Here is a 15,472-nt window from a genome sequence, read left to right on the forward strand (position 1 = left end):
GCCTACAGTCAGGTCACCATTTCCCGGTTGTGTGAAGCATGGGAATAGTGCAGCATCTCACAGCTTTGCAAATATTTTTGGCTAGTTTCTAGGCATTTTGCATTTAGATTACCAAGCAAACTGTGCTGGCTAAATGAGAGGAATCCTCCAGTATTTCTTACACAACATTTTCAGTGTACTTGCTCTGTGTCAAATAAAAAAAAAAAATCTGCCTTGCAAAAGCAATACCGCGTACAGAAAACATGTAAAAATATGGACTTTTTTTGCAAAGAACTGAATTTAGTTCTCTGTAGCCTTGTTCTCTCTTTCCACCTCCCTGTTGAAATAGAAGATGAAGGTCCTCATGAGATTGCTTTCGCTCTTGGTAAGACCCTCAGGAAGTTTTTACTCTATAATCAACCAGTGATTTCCAGGAGGCTGTTTAGTATTTGATCATGAGGATTGCAGATACCATATTGCATAGCGTTTATCCCACGGTGAAAAGATATATTCCCGAAGTGCCCATCCATGTCCATACACAGCCATGTCTTCCTGCCTGCCCCGGTCACCTCGTAGGGAAGCAGTGCATTACTCTCTGATTCTGAGCAGAAAATCAAATACCTAGCAGAGTCCCTATAACATTACAATTTTCTAATTTTAGGAGGCCGGTGGCCCACATTCAGGTTTGTGCCTCGGCACAGTAGAAGTGCACGTGTAGGACAGGGAGAAAGGAGGGGCGACAATGCCTCTGTGGCCCCCCCCATCCCGGGGGGAGCCATGTCTTGGTCCGATTCCAGTCATCATTTAGTAAAGTTGTCAGGTTGCTCTGACTAACCGCAGCCACCGGGACACTGCTGGCAGGTGGGAACAGCTGGACCAGATGTGCCACTGCTATAATTCCCTTTTCTGGTACCAGCTGTGGCTCACCTTGAACAAGGCATATGGTTAACGATGCCACGCTAACCCTGTCCTGCCCGAGCCTCCCTTTTACGCAACCAAGCGATAAACCTGAGCAGCCAGTGGCACGGAGCAGCCAGCTGGAGCAGGGGGCAAACTCCCTGCTGTCTCACAGCCTGCTCCTGATGAAGTGAGGAGTGAAGGTAGAAAATAATCTACAAAGACTGATGGCCAGAGGTGGGGAGAGGACGGCCGAGACCTCAAAGGACGGAGGCCATTTCACTTGCCGAACAATACAAAAAAGGCAATTTGAGAAGCAAAACTGAAAATTGGTCCCACGGTAACAGTTCTGGGTTACTCAAAGAGAGAGCATTGATTTAGGCAAAGTCACTCCATGTTCCTTGTTAGCGTCTCCTTGTAACAACCTATTTGTAATCCATCATTTAAGCTTTGTTCACCCCTCCTAGTTCCCTAACACTATTACAGCCTGCAATCTAGTGCTTAACTGGGTAGGACTGAAATGCCATTTTGCTCTGAAACACTGTGTTTTCATTCCTAAGCGGGGAAAGAAAGTCTCAGAAAGGAGAGCGGGGTATGATGAAACTTGATTCAGTGGCACTAGCAGTCTAAGCACACAAGATATAAATAAAACAGCGGGGAAGTGGAAATGTGGTCAAAGCCACAGCATTCTATTGGTGGGAGTCCTTAGTCACCAGATTTCAAGATTTCTGATAAATTCAAAGGAGGTTTCTGTTCCTTTGAAGGAGACATTCTACGTGCCTTCTTTTGAGGCTGTTTGCTCTGCAGGAAATAATTCAGGACTCATTGGGCCGGAGTGGAGCAGCTGTGAGTCCAACGTGTAGTGTGGTTAGGACATTTATGCAGGAAGAAAAGTCATTCTTGTCCTTGCTCATGTAAAATAGTTTTGGAGCTCAAAATGGAACTTGGCTTTCCTGTTTAAGTCTGAAGAAGGTAACATAAAAAAGTCATGGGGCAACATTACTACCCCAATGGGTTTGCCCATGTCTTGCGTGGCCCTGGATTCCATGGGTGCCTCAGGTTCGTTTATCATCCCACTGTAGCCCAGCTCCCCTGCTCTCCCCCTGCCGGGCTGGCAGACCCTGGCTGATTTTTACTGGAAGGGAGACTCTGGAGGGCTTGTCCCAGTCAGTGCTCAGGCGGTGCTGGAGTCATGCAAAGGATACAAGACTAGCACACAAGCCGTACGGACTGCTTCTGGCAACCGAGCTGGTCCTGTCTGATTTGTATTCTAGCTTGGCAGTCTAAAGGAAGGGAGTGACCAAAGTAATTTTACAGCAGGAGAAGGGATGGTCACCGAGCAGGAATGCTCATGGCCAGGCTGAGTGATGTCACGCAGGATGCAGGATGCCATACCCAACACATGCTGCCTGCACCAAAACCAGCTTTATCTAATATTCTTCCAGACCAAGTATATTTAGCAGCAGATTGTAAATGACAGTGAAGAAAACAGTCCATCTGACAGGTGTTTTGCTTAGAAATACCTTTATTTTATAAAGCCACAGTTTGTTCTGTAAAGTTTTACCACACTTATAAAAAAGGGGCTGACAATTCTGAGGGAGAAACGAAAAGCTGAAAACATTTCTTGTAATTCAGGGTTACACAAAGGTTATATTTATAATATATATATTTATTTATAATTTGGAGACAGTAGAGATGAAACTGCAATACATGGGCAGCTGTGGGGTCATATTTCAGAGACTTGCTCATGTCCTACAAACAGCGTTTCTTGACAGAAGGGGTTCACGAGGACCATCCCGCTGTCGCGGTAGTCGCCGTTGGCGGGGGAGCGTGGCTCGGACAGGTGGTCCTAGGAGAAAGACAGAGAAGCGGGGTGAGCACTTCACATCCCCCACTCTCCGTGAGCACACAGGGCACTCTGCTGCCCTGTGCGAATGCAGGTGAGAAATGGGCTGTTATTTTTATCGCTTCTCCCAATCTTCCAAAAGTGTCTGAATTTTGGGGGCCCCGGCTCCCCGAGAGTGAAGTTTGGTGAGCCGGTTTTGCCCTTCTTCAGGCAGAAGGAGCCATGAGTAAAGAGCTCCTCTGATAGTCAGGCTGATTCTTTCTCAGTCTGGGGACCCAGAAGTCAGATGCACCAAACTTCAGGTTCCTTAGCAGAATATGAACTTTCACATTCTTTTTTTTTTTCTTCACTTTCATGACATATTGCAACAGTTTCCTGTCTGTCAGCTGGGCTTGACACCTCAAAGATGCATCTCCAGCTTTTTTTTAAGGTCAGAAAACCACATATATGGTTCTAAGCTACCCGAGCATGCCCCAGTTCAGTCAGAAGATCAGGTTTAAATGACTCAGATGACAGCTTTTGGACATCATCCTATATGTGAATAGGCCTATCATTCAATTCTTGGTAAGTCTAGACCAGGTCCTGCCTTAGCTTGAGCAATATGATTGCCAGCAAAGTGGGGCTAATGAAGCAACTGTGAGTGCTTGTCTAGTCACATCTTAGAGATTCCTTTCTAAACACATTCATTTTTTTTTATTTAATGAGATGACTTAGTCAGCTAGCTGATCTGAAAATCACTTTAGCATAAACCCAAACTCTCCACTAGGTTTTAAATACCTTTGAACTAAGCTAAATTATTCTTCTCTATCTCTGAGGCCAGAGAATACATCAGTAGTATCACCTGCCCATATATGAATAATCCCACTGAACCAGTCAGATCCCTTAAGTAAAGGCTGATGAGTATACACCACCACTACACACTGTCATATATTGATATTTTGATTGCTTATATACTGGGAACACTCACCCCCTGAACTGGTATTTGAGAAGCTATAGGCGGCTCCTGAGACATAAATGCACAAATTTTTTTTTTCATTAACTCTCATTACCCCCCCTTATCTGATGCTGCATGGGACACACACAATAGACAGATTAGAATGACTGACTGTCAGTAACAAGCCAGCCCAAAGAGGTCTGCTAAGCAGTCATGGTATGGCTAGACATTGGCCGTAGGCTCAAGAGGAAGAGAAACCTGGGAACAAATTCCCCTAGAGGTGGTTAACTCCTGTGAGCACACAGCAATATGGAACATATTCCATATGGTGGTGCTGGGTTGACGGTTGGACTCGATGATCTTAGAGGTCTTTTCCAGCCTTAATGATTCTATGATTCTATGATTCTATATCTGCAATAGGATGGCAATCTGGTTTTGGTGACATAGTTATCCCATCTTATACATGTGTAGGGGTGAGTCCTTCTCAAAAAGCTGTTTCCCTGAATATGCATAGGGGTTTCAAGGCTTTATTAATATGACTTCTTCTCCCCTTCTCCCAGCACGGCTTCAGTTACAGTTTTCAGACACTAGTTCTGCAAGTGAGGTACCTCTGAAGTCTCCAGGGACTGGATCTCTCTCGGTAACTCTACAGCATGCCTGTTGAAGTAGTCCATGGTAATAGCATTATTCCAATAGCTCAGATTGTTTTCTGGGTTGGATGTCTTTTTCTTCCTCCTCATGCAGCAGACTGTCAGCAGAACTGCTGTCAATAGAAACATGTCAAAAATGTGGTTATTTTGTTTCAGTAAGGACTCATCAGTACCATGGATTTGTTTTTTACGTTACTAAAGGAAAGGCCTAGTGACCTTCATTCATATGATTCACTCTCAGGCAGATCTAGCTCTCTCCTAACAAACCTCACAGAATTAAGTCAGAATCTGGGCCAAGCAGATGAGGCTTTGGGCTTGGCAGAATATGCAGTTTTTACTTTCTTTTTGATGTGAGTTTATAATCTTCAAGATGTGGCTGCCTGGCTAATGAAAAGCTTTGGTGTTGTAACTGATGGTATTTTAATACCTAAGCAGGGATTTATAGACCCTCTAGGACAGAGGGCACTCCCCAGGGACTGTGAAGGATGCCTCTGCACAGATCTTTTCTGCTTCTAGCGTGTTCAGACGCTGCAGCGATGAGCACATTAGCAAATGGGCAGTGAGAGACACCTGCCCTAGGCTCAAATACCAAATTCATAAACGCACGTAGTTGCATGTCTTCAATACCAAATGCTTCTGCCCTGAAGTGCCACTGATCCCTGCCCCTGTCACCTCACATTCATAACTTGGATTTTGTGACCATGCTCCAAAACATCAGTGACCAGCAAGGGGAACAGATGGGCTCTTGAGCGGGATGAGACAGTGATGAGGTGGCGTGGAGATCCCCTCCGGCACCTGTCTCACGTAGCTTGTGCTTCCAGGGCAGCATTAACCCCATAGCTGGGGTTTTTCTGCCTGTCTCCATCAGCTGTATCAGGATGTGGGATCTACTGATAAGCGTAATCCATTCCCCACACTTGCCTGGGCATTGGTGGTGCCTGAGCCTGGATTTTTTTTTTCTTATCTGCGGAGCACACTTAAGCTTCTGCAATCTGAAATATTTGAGCTTAAAGTAGAGCAGTTAGGCAAGACGAAGTGACCAACGAGTGAAACTTGTTGATACAATTGTCTGCCTGGTCTCAAAGCCACGTGCATCCCCCTGACTGCAGAGGTGCCAGGATAACGCTTCCCCAGCGGGCGGGCTGAACACAAAGCTGGTTGAATGTTATTTTCTGGAATTGCTTTCTGTTTAGTCATCTCTGTTGCAGTTCAGATGGGTAATCTTGGCAATTTTACGAAAGCCAGGCAAACCCACTGTAATGAACTTACTGCTCCCACTGGTCCTTGCTCAGGCAGAAGCTGAAGCATGTACAAGGGTTTGTTCAGAGGAGTAATGCATAAGCTCTGTGTGCTTATCTTACACCTGTGGAATCAATTGACTGGTTGTGCTTGTAATCTACCTGATTTATACAGACAGACAGGTAGCTGGACATGTACTTACTTTGATTTGTACCTGTGAAATAGGGAATTCTGTAAAATTCACTGCTGTAAATTCACTCCATAATTTCTAAACCCCTCATGGTAGAAAAGAAGAGAGAAAATATTCATGAAGCAGAAAAATATATTATTTTCTCAGCTACAGCCAAAATTATTTATTAGAATTATAGCCCAGAGGAAACAAAAGACTGCAGAGAGGTCAAAGCTGCTTTGTATGTTTTGACAAACATTGCAGCTACCCATATGCTGTGGGTCTAGCTTCTTATCCTGTCTACTCACATAAAACGGCAATACAAAAGTGCAAGGCTAGAGCTCTATTTAAAACAAAAGAATAAGCTACTAAGAAAAAAAAGTTAACGGGTTTGAGTTCAGGCAGTTTATGTCTCATTCAAAGGGAAAGGTGAGCTTATGCTATAAATCTTCTTCCAAAACTAATGGAAAAATCTCCTGCGCTGTTCCTGCGTATTTCAGAAAAGCAGGTCATCATCAAACTTACTGTTGTCTTTGACTCATATTGCTTCAGTCTTTCTATCACCAATAACTTCATTTGCCGACAGCCCGACAGCGCGACTCCTGCTGCTGCGCCCGTAGGCAGGCATCCCATGGGGGCCAGCAGAACTGCTCTCCCTGCCCGGAGAAATGCCCATCCTCCTGAAGGGCTGCACCTTTGCTCCCTGCTTTGCTGCTACCCTCTCTGTGTTGCAGCCCAGCCTGCAGGCTCATTAAGATTATAAAGTGAAGCAGGACCTACATTTAGTCCTCCCCACTGCTGGCGAGAGCCAACAGACCTTGGAGCTTTTCGGTACTCCAGTAACAAGTGCTCCTTAAGGCACAGAGCATTTTTGAACGTGCCTGAGGATATGAGAGCCCCAGTAAAGCCAGCTGTATCGCTGTGCAAATATTTTGAAAGACTGAGGTTTTACAGCTTATAAAATGTTGTGGCTGCTGACAGAGGAGTATCAGATTTGGGTTTTAGGGGCTGGAAAGCCAGTGACACTGAGTTGAGGGAGATCTCTGCTTCTTCCAGCAGGAAATGGCCTTGCCATGTACAGATACGGTTGCTATACAGCAATAATGCTCTCTCCCTTAATTACACACTTTTGGTCTCCAACCTTAGTGTACACACAAGCAAATGGATGGAAGACCATGGAAAACGTGTTCCTGAGCTTCCTCGAATATAACATATTTTAGCAGAAGGCTGTCTACCTAAGCTGCCCCAATTCAAAGCGGAGGAGACCTGATCTAAGAGGGAGAGGACAACAGGGCTGGAATGGGGTTATTTCCTCCTCACCTCATATTAACTACCCTTTTGGGGCATATTTCAGTGAAATTAATGTAGCTAGCATAGGACCGCTCACTTCCAGAACAATACTAGGAACGATATTTACCGATATTCTTAGGTATCTATTTGCTCCCATGATTAGAATTATGTGTATTACAGAAAAAATCTCTTTCCAGACAGACAGTTGTGATGGCCAGCGAGGACATATTAAGTAGATGAAATACATAGAGGGCAGATATGGTTTGGAAGGGAGAAATGGCAATAATAACAACAATGGAGCTAAAGAGAGAAACAATAGCTGCAATACCCCACTTATCTTTCCTGGTATATTATGTGATGTCCTTGTAAGGACGAGAAAGTGCTGTTGTTCAGTGCTGCCATGTATCACCTCTGTTTCAGAGATGGCCAGCCCTTCGGGCAGAAAAAGGGCTAATTGTTCTCTGCCTTTCAAACTCTCACCTGGATGCTTTCCGGGAGTCAGAAAAGCTAAACCGACTTTTCCCTTTGCCTGCTCCATGTTAAAGTCAATAGCGAGTGCCACGAGAAGGACACTTCAGCGTTGTCCCTGTGTCAGCCTGAAGCTCCCTGTACAGCGATTACAATACATGTTAGGAAATATCAGGGGTCTCTGCAATTTTGTGGACACTGGAGGTTCAGGGAGTTCAGAAGCATTTCTAACCTGTATCCTCTGACTTGCTGCTAGTCTGGAGGGAGAAAAGTCAACCCACACGTTCAGGGACTAAAAGCTGCTGACAAGCTCTGGCTCTGACGCTGGCTTCTTTCTGGTCCTAAGGCAAATTACATCTGCATTATCTGTCCCCCCACCCATGAAACAGGACATAATACATCCCACAAATGGGAGAAATGAGATTCTTACAGATTTACAGGTTTCTAGGCTGGTAGGAACATGTCCATCATCTACTCTCACCTGCACAACACCTGCACACCAGGAGACTTTCACCTGTTAACTTAACCATAAACTGTATTTAAGGTACAGCACGTCTCATAGGAAAATACCCAGCTTCATTTAAGGACATGGAGTGACCGAATATCCATCCCATTCTCACAAAGTTTGTTTCAATACTTAATTCCCATCGTGAGGACATGTTTACATTCCCCTTGTTGTCTAAATACCTCCAGCTTTATCCGCCGCCTCCTCAATCTCCTTTTGTCTTTTTTATTAAAAGCTTCCACTATGCTATCAGAAATGTCCCCCATAGATGTGGGCTTCAGCCTCTTCTTGGACTACACGATGGCACAAGTGGAGTTATGTTGCATTTCTCAGCTCTTAAATCATTCGCATGGCTCTTTTCTAATCTTCCAATCTCTTTTTAAAAACATAAACCACCAGGATTATACACCATATTCAATACTGGCCTCATAAATGCAGAGTAATGAGATCATACCAACTCCCTACAGTTTCCTGATAGTCTTCTGTCCTTTCTTTCAACTCACTTAAATATTCTACCAATTTTATATAGCTGCATACCCCCTTCCCCCACTCTCCAGCTCCCACGTAAAACACGATGTTAGCAGACCTGAACGTTGCAAGCACTTATAAGTCAGGAGATATTCAGACTGAAGGATGTTAATTTACTTCTCCCTGTGCCTGCAGATCATAAGTTTCTACAGAACCCTTGCCTCAATGACTAAAATAGTGTTTTTTCCATATTTCTTTCAATTTCCCTCATTTACTGTGGTCACCTATAGTAGTACAGCCTTAGCTGTAATACAGGCATCACGATGGGTTTGGTTGTTGACCACAGCTGCTGACATCTGGAGACAGGAGGGTCTTCTTCAGCTCAGCCTGAGCTCACACCTGGGGATTAGACTCAGGGCTTGGGATCTCTCTCGCTTCAGACCGGGAAGCAAATGTTCGTAGGTTTTGCGATGGAGAAAGTGGGTGAGATAATTTTGGAGCGTGTCCCACTGCGTGAAATGTGAGCTAAGTGGGGTTAGGTCCAAGGCAATTCTTCATACATTCTTTGAGTTCTGCTGATGCCTGCGTTCGGAGGCTCAGCCTTCCTCTCGCGTTTTCCCGTGTCAGCAGAACTGACTGACTGAATTGACTTCTGCGCATCTGATTTGCAAGTTTCTGTTCTTCCACATTTTATCATGTCATTCTGTAATTACTGGGAGTCCAAGAACCAGGATGGCAGGTTTTAAAATGAGTTCATATTGTGTCTTGCTCTGTATTGCAGAGACAGGCACCCACACATGTACAAATGCACATGCACAAAAATGTTCAAGGCTGCCTGAAGGACACCGCAAAAACAACTCAAACTGTGACATGCAGAAAACACTGATATCAGTGTTATATATGACTTTGCTTTTCTGGGAATGCAATGATACAGAATCCTTCATTTTTGCAGCTCTCAAATGGGGTTAGCAACATTACCCCAGTTATTTCTACCATGAAACTGAGGTACGAAAAGGTGAAACAATTTCCTCAGGTTCACGCAGCAGACGTGGCTCACGCATTCAAATTCAAAGCATTACTTTTCTGGCTAGCATTTTCTGCTGGTTTCAACTGGGATAGAGTTAATTTTTTCCATAGTAGCTTGTATGGGGCTATGTTTTGGATTTGTGCTGGAAACAGTGTTGATAACACAGGGATGTTTTCGTTATTGCTGAGCAGTGCTTACACACAGTCAAGGCCTTTTCTGCTTCTCACACCACCCCACTAGTGAGTAGGCTGGGGGTGCACAAGAAGTTGGGAGGGGACACGGCTGGGACAGCTGACCCCAACTGACCAAAGGGATATCCCATACCATATGACGTCATGCTCAGCGTATAAAGCTGGGGGAAGAAGAAAGAAGGGGGAGACGTTTGGAGTGATGGCGTTTGTCTTCCCAAGTAACCATTACGCGTGATGGAGGCCTGCTTTCCTGGAGATGGATGAACACCTGCCTGCCCATGGGAAGTAGCAAATGAATTCCTTGTTTTGCTTTGCTTGCGTGTGCGGCTTTTGCTTTACCTATTAAACTGTCTTTATCTCAATCCATGAGTTTTCTCACTTTTACTTTTCCGATACTCTCCCCCCTCCCCCCGGGGGGGGGGAGTGAGTGAGCAGCTGTGTGGTGCTTAGTTGCTGGCTGGGGTTAAATCATAACACATTTTAAGGGATTTCAGTGGGACTCAGAAACCTATGCATCCTTAAAGAAATATGTACTGTAAGGATGGAGAGGCTAAATACCATCTCTTACTTCAGCAGGCGAGCTCCTGAGGACCAGGTCTTCAGGCTACTGCTATAGCCACTGACCCGTGCCACCAGCACGGCTGGCAGGACCTGCCAGTACTCAGTGGGGCTCAGATGCCAGGGCACAGCGATGTTGAACAAACCCTCTGCTGCCTCCTGCTCTTAGGTGCAAATCCCCATGGCAGGGACGGACCAGTGAGGAGCCCTGGCAGGGTCTTTCCTCCGTGAGGAGAAGTGCAGCATCCCAGGCACTTCTTCCAGTGGGGACGAGGAGCCAAGGGCTCCTGTGGTCACTCTCTAGCAGGTCACTTCCCCTGCTATGGAGGTTAAAATGCCCACAGGTTTTCATTTACCAGGTGCCTGTCAATAAAAGGTGTGACAATGAGCAGTGCGTGGGGCCCTACTGTGCCATGCATCAGAGAGGGACAGATGTGTCTCTGCAGCATCATGGTGTGTCTTCCCTTCTGAGGATTTCTGGCAGCACAAGCTGTGCCCAGAAGCCCCCTGAGAAGGAAGGCTTTTCCAGCCTCCTCGCCACCCCTCGCACAGGGGAGAGATTATGGGGAAAGGCACAAGGGCTCCCAGCAGAGGAGAGATGCGCTGGCCACTGCACAGCTCTGCAAGGGCTCTGGAAACAGCCCAGACATCAGCGAGCTGGCTCAGGGACACTCCTCATTAGCAGGAGGAGGGAGCCGAGTTAATTAGATTCCTGCAGCTCTGCAGCCATGCACAGGCTCTGGTTGCCTCTCCTCACCTCCTTCCACTTCTTTCCAGGGTGCGTTGCTAACTTCCCTGCCTCGGGGCTGCCTCTCCCCCTGGTGCAGGGCCTTATCCTTTCTCACAGGTGTTGCAGCAGCAGCTCAGGGCTTGCTGTCCCCCTCGGTGGGTCTGGCTAGCAGCCTTGAAGGTGCCAGCCTGAGCACAGAGCCGCCAGCCCGCAGCTCCAAGGCAGCAATAACCTCCCATGACAGGAGTCCTCAGTGACTTTCTCTGTGGCTTGTTCCCTCCTAAGGCAGTTCAGATATTTAAAAGCATGGGGCTGAATCTCAATATCCCAGATACCTCCACCTTTCAGCATCCCAAGCCAGGAGCAGGACAGTGTTTTCTCAGTCCATGCCCACAACAGCTGTGAGAGCCTCTCACCAAAAACATTTTCACCCCTTGAAGATGAAATGAAAACCAAATGGCTGTACTCTTCGTCCGCCTCTAGCATCAGCCCCCTCTAGACCAGAAGCGACGAGCAAATGCCAGCACGGGGCCTTCTGTCCTCAGCTGCAGGCGCCTGTGCCCGGGAGGTGGCGACAGTCCCCTTCGCACACCGCACACCCCATACCGCACACCGCATGCTGTACACCCCATACTGCACACCGCACACCCCATACCGCACACCGCACGCTGTACACCACACACCCCATACCACACACTGCACGCTGTACACTGCACACCCCATACCGCACACCGCACACCCGTGCCTGAAGATACACAGATGCCTGAGGGTCAGGAAATAAAGTGCCCCTCCGGTGTGCAGCACAGAGCGCAGCCATGACTGATACATGTGCATCTGGGTAAAAGTGCTTTAGGTTGTTATAACTTATTTTTCTTCTCCTATAGGAATAACCTATGCCTGTACAACAGCACTTATCATGGCATAGTTTAAACAGCATAACTTTTGGATGAAAGCAATTCCCTAGGCACTTCAGCCAGATCCAAAAAAATCCCATTTAAATACCTGCCTACCATTCATTTCAACTCTGAAATATGTCTGAGGATCCCCAGATTTTAAAAGGAGAGTCCCACTGAAGACCATCCTCAGAAATCTGGTCCTGAAAGCAGGACTTAAATATTTGAATCATTTAAACATTCAGTTGTATTAGAGCTGGTATAGATAATTTTCAAAATAACATTTGCCTCTTTAAAAAATGTAGCTTACAAATACAAGAAACAGAATAGGCACAGTCATACGAACACATACTGTTATGGCACATATGATAAGAAGAAAAGTTTAAACACCACTATTTAATGAATAGTGGGGTAGAAGTCCTGCCAACAGACTCTTCATATTATTATTATTAATAATAATAATAACTATCATTAGTTATTAGCTCATATATGGCACACTGCAGGCAGAATCATAGATCAGTTTACACACTGGTTATGCTTCCTATGCTTGTGTTGTATGGTATTATATTTTCTGTTTTGTATTCGGATGATTTCCATCCAGATCAGCTTTCTTTCTGAATATTGGCCCAAAACATAATGTTTGGAAGAATTTATTTGATCCTCTATTTCTACTGATTGATAGACAAGGCACTGTTCATCAAATATTGCTGCTTCTCATCATGTGCTTGCTATATCCCAGTTTCTCCTCTCCATCTTTCGCAGAAGTATGTATGCATACTTCTGCTTTGGTTTCTCTTTATTTTGATTGTCCGTTTTTTAGGTTTAAGCTTTGTTCTCACTTGTGGTTTTAACCATGCTGGCAATAGCAGAAACCGATGGTCCCAGAGGTGCAAGTCTAACAGATATGCTGAGCCAATCCAATAATTTGCGGCTGCTGAGAGGATTAGTGTGGCTCCCTCTCCAGGTGTGTATTCCTGCAGCCTCATCTGCGCCAGGTCTCGTGCTCATCTGACCCTGCGGGGAGCTGATTCAGCTCACTGGGTGGACAGAAAGTACCAAAGAGCAGAGTGAATATTTTTTGGCCACTTTAGCAATCTGAAAGTGTCTCAGGGAGGTGTCAGGTCAGGCCCAGGCAGAAGGAGAGGGGCAGAATCAGGTGGCTGCGCCTCGGGAGAGGGCAGGAGAGAGCAGCACTTACTCCTTTTTCGCAGGAGTAAGCTGTGTGCGAGACTGGCTCGGTCAGCTCATCTAGCCTTGTCCTCAGTACGGCTCGTAGCTGTAAATAACAGAATTAATACTCAATATTGTTGGCTGCTACCCTTTTATGTTTCCTCAGGCAGCAAAGGCTGGGAAATGTTTGGTTTTGTTTCACTCTAGACAGATCAGCGTAATCACACCCCGCAACTGTGAAACCCCAGAGAATATGTTGTCCCACCTCGCTGATATAACCCAGCTAAGCAGGGGACACCCTGGCACCCACTCACAAGCTTTCTCATAATTTTTCATGTGTTTTTTGTAACTGAGTCAAATGACGAGACCCTAAGCCAGCTCTGGGAACCCAACCTGCCCCGGTCCTGCAGGTGGCTGACTCCTGGCGTCTGAAGGCCAGGATTTCAAACTCTTCCTGCTCCCTTGGCAGCTGCAAAGTCGGACTTAAAATGGAGGAAACCAGCACTTTGGTTATGAGACTTTAAAACTGTCATTAATCCTTTGGGTTAGCAGTGGGCTTTTTAAATCCAATTCCAGGGCAGCATATAGTGGTTCCTAGATTAAAGATTTGTATGATTTTTGGTCACCAGCTTAAACACCTTGAAGTAAAGCTGCTTTGCCTTCTAGAGTTGTTCAGCCTTCTGTTACACCCTCAAATGGAGTGCCCAAAGAGACTAAGTGATTTCTAATAGCAACAGAGCAAGTATGCTTTGAGTGTAAACATTTTAGCCCTGCATTTTGAAGCTAAGCACTTTGGTCAGTGAATGTGATCTCTGTCTAGTGATCGCTTCTCATCCATCTCAAGCCGCCCTGCCTCTGTTACCTCTCCACCTGGTCCTTGAATCATGGGCCGAAATCTGAATTTTAAGGAAAGAGACAGCAAAATAAAGCACCAATTAACTTACAACATGAGGATATAGGTACGCTGATAGCCAGAATGATCCAGGCAATGTCCATCTTGCTGAGACAGATGGTTGCTCTGTGCTGGGGTTTGTCCCCCTCAGTGACATGGGAGATGTTTCCTTGCACCCCAGGTTTCCAGGTCCCAGCAGGAACCAGTCTGTTTAGGAAGTTCCCGGTGGCGGTGGAGCCAGCCGTGGAAATGGAGCTGGACAACCTCGTGGCAGGCGCTGCAGAGAGAGCACTGCCCAGCAAGGTCGCGTTAGTCACCGCGCCGTGCTGCGTTGGAGCGGGTCCCTTGGGGTCTCCCGCTGCCGGGGAGGAGATGCCGACGTCAAAACTGGTCTGAACCGAGTGACCTGCTGCTGCTGTTGCAGATCCAGGGCCAGCAAACAGAGGGACATTTGTACTGAGATTCAAGGTTACCCAAGAGTTGTTTTTGCTCAGCATATCCCATACACCGTAGCGGGTGGGTTTAAAAGGCACCGACACTGCTTCAGGATCAGTTGATGGTCCAGCAGTTGTGGTGGCAAAATCTGCCTCCTGCACCACTAGCTCGGCCCCGTCCCCTCGCTCTGCTTCCCTAAGGCTTCCCGAGGTGTTGCGGTGGGGAGAAGGGTCTGAGTGTGTAGTTCTTGCCAGCCCTGTGCCATTTGGATCACTGGACGCTGCGGTCTGGGACTGAAACGGGTGGTCTGTGAAAGGGCTCCTCAGGGTAGGGAAGGGAGAGTGCAGGGTCGTCTTTAGGTAAGGCTCTGAGGACTCTGTGAAGTTGCCTTTGAAAACCTGGAATATTTTCCCCTTGGGGCGAGTCTGTCCCGAGTACAAAGCACTCTGGTTGTATAAATGATACGTTTCCTTTTCACCGACGCGAGGGCCGCTCGCTTGCTTTTGCCCGGTGGAAGGGGCTTTCTCCGCCAGGCTGACGGGACGGGGAATAGCACGAGCGGACGTGGGAAGGGGCTCTGCTGCATGGCGGTCTTTGTGGCGAGGTGTTGTTCCCATGGCTGTGATAGTGGTAGTGTCCATCAGGAAGCCCTGAGAAGAGGAGACAGTGGGAGACAGTACCTGAACAGAAAACACCAGCTCTTCTGTCAGTGCCAAGATCAGTAGAACACCTGGAGGAAAAAACAGAGAGAGAGGGTGAGACATCAGGGAGGGACCAGCGGACAGGGAATGGCACGGCTGGAAGGAATACCTTCCATGTTCTGCAGAAGGACAGAAGAGTTAGCATCCAACTTTGTCGGCTGGGAAAGTAGGAAGAGAAAGGAAAATCCACAGGGGCTGCGGTGGCCCCGTGGCCACGGGAGCGGCGAGGTGGGAACAGGAAGGTTGCAGGGAATCTCTGCGGCAAAGGGAGAGAGGAGCTTGCAGTATGGACTCAGGAGAGTGTTTTAAAGTGCCGTAGGCAGGTGATTTCCTTGTAGAAGCTACAAAGCGTCCTACGCTTTAGGGGTAGAAACAAAAGACGTTTTCATTTTTGTTTTGGCCAGGAGGCCTCCCAGATGAACGTCCGCAT

General features: G+C 46.8%; 1 protein-coding gene across 4 annotated transcripts in view; it reads right to left on the reverse strand.

The window, feature by feature from the left end:
• Positions 1-2,393: 2,393 nt before the first annotated feature.
• TMEM108 (transmembrane protein 108) overlaps positions 2,394-15,472 on the reverse strand; it is a 173,532-nt gene continuing 160,453 nt past the window's right edge. For 3 of the 4 annotated variants that reach the window (XM_076332307.1, XM_076332308.1, XM_076332310.1), the window contains 3 exons: positions 13,959-15,071; positions 4,265-4,419; positions 2,394-2,725 (listed from right to left, as the gene is read on the reverse strand). In XM_076332307.1, coding sequence (XP_076188422.1) covers positions 2,603-2,725; positions 4,265-4,419; positions 13,959-15,071 — 1,391 coding nt within the window. In that variant the 3' untranslated portion in view covers positions 2,394-2,602. The remainder of the gene's footprint in view (positions 2,726-4,264; positions 4,420-13,958; positions 15,072-15,472) is intronic. The other variant, XM_076332309.1, reaches the window with a different exon arrangement.

The sequence above is a fragment of the Aptenodytes patagonicus genome, chromosome 2, assembly GCF_965638725.1.
Source record: "Aptenodytes patagonicus chromosome 2, bAptPat1.pri.cur, whole genome shotgun sequence".
Classification (NCBI taxonomy): Eukaryota; Metazoa; Chordata; class Aves; order Sphenisciformes; family Spheniscidae; genus Aptenodytes; species Aptenodytes patagonicus.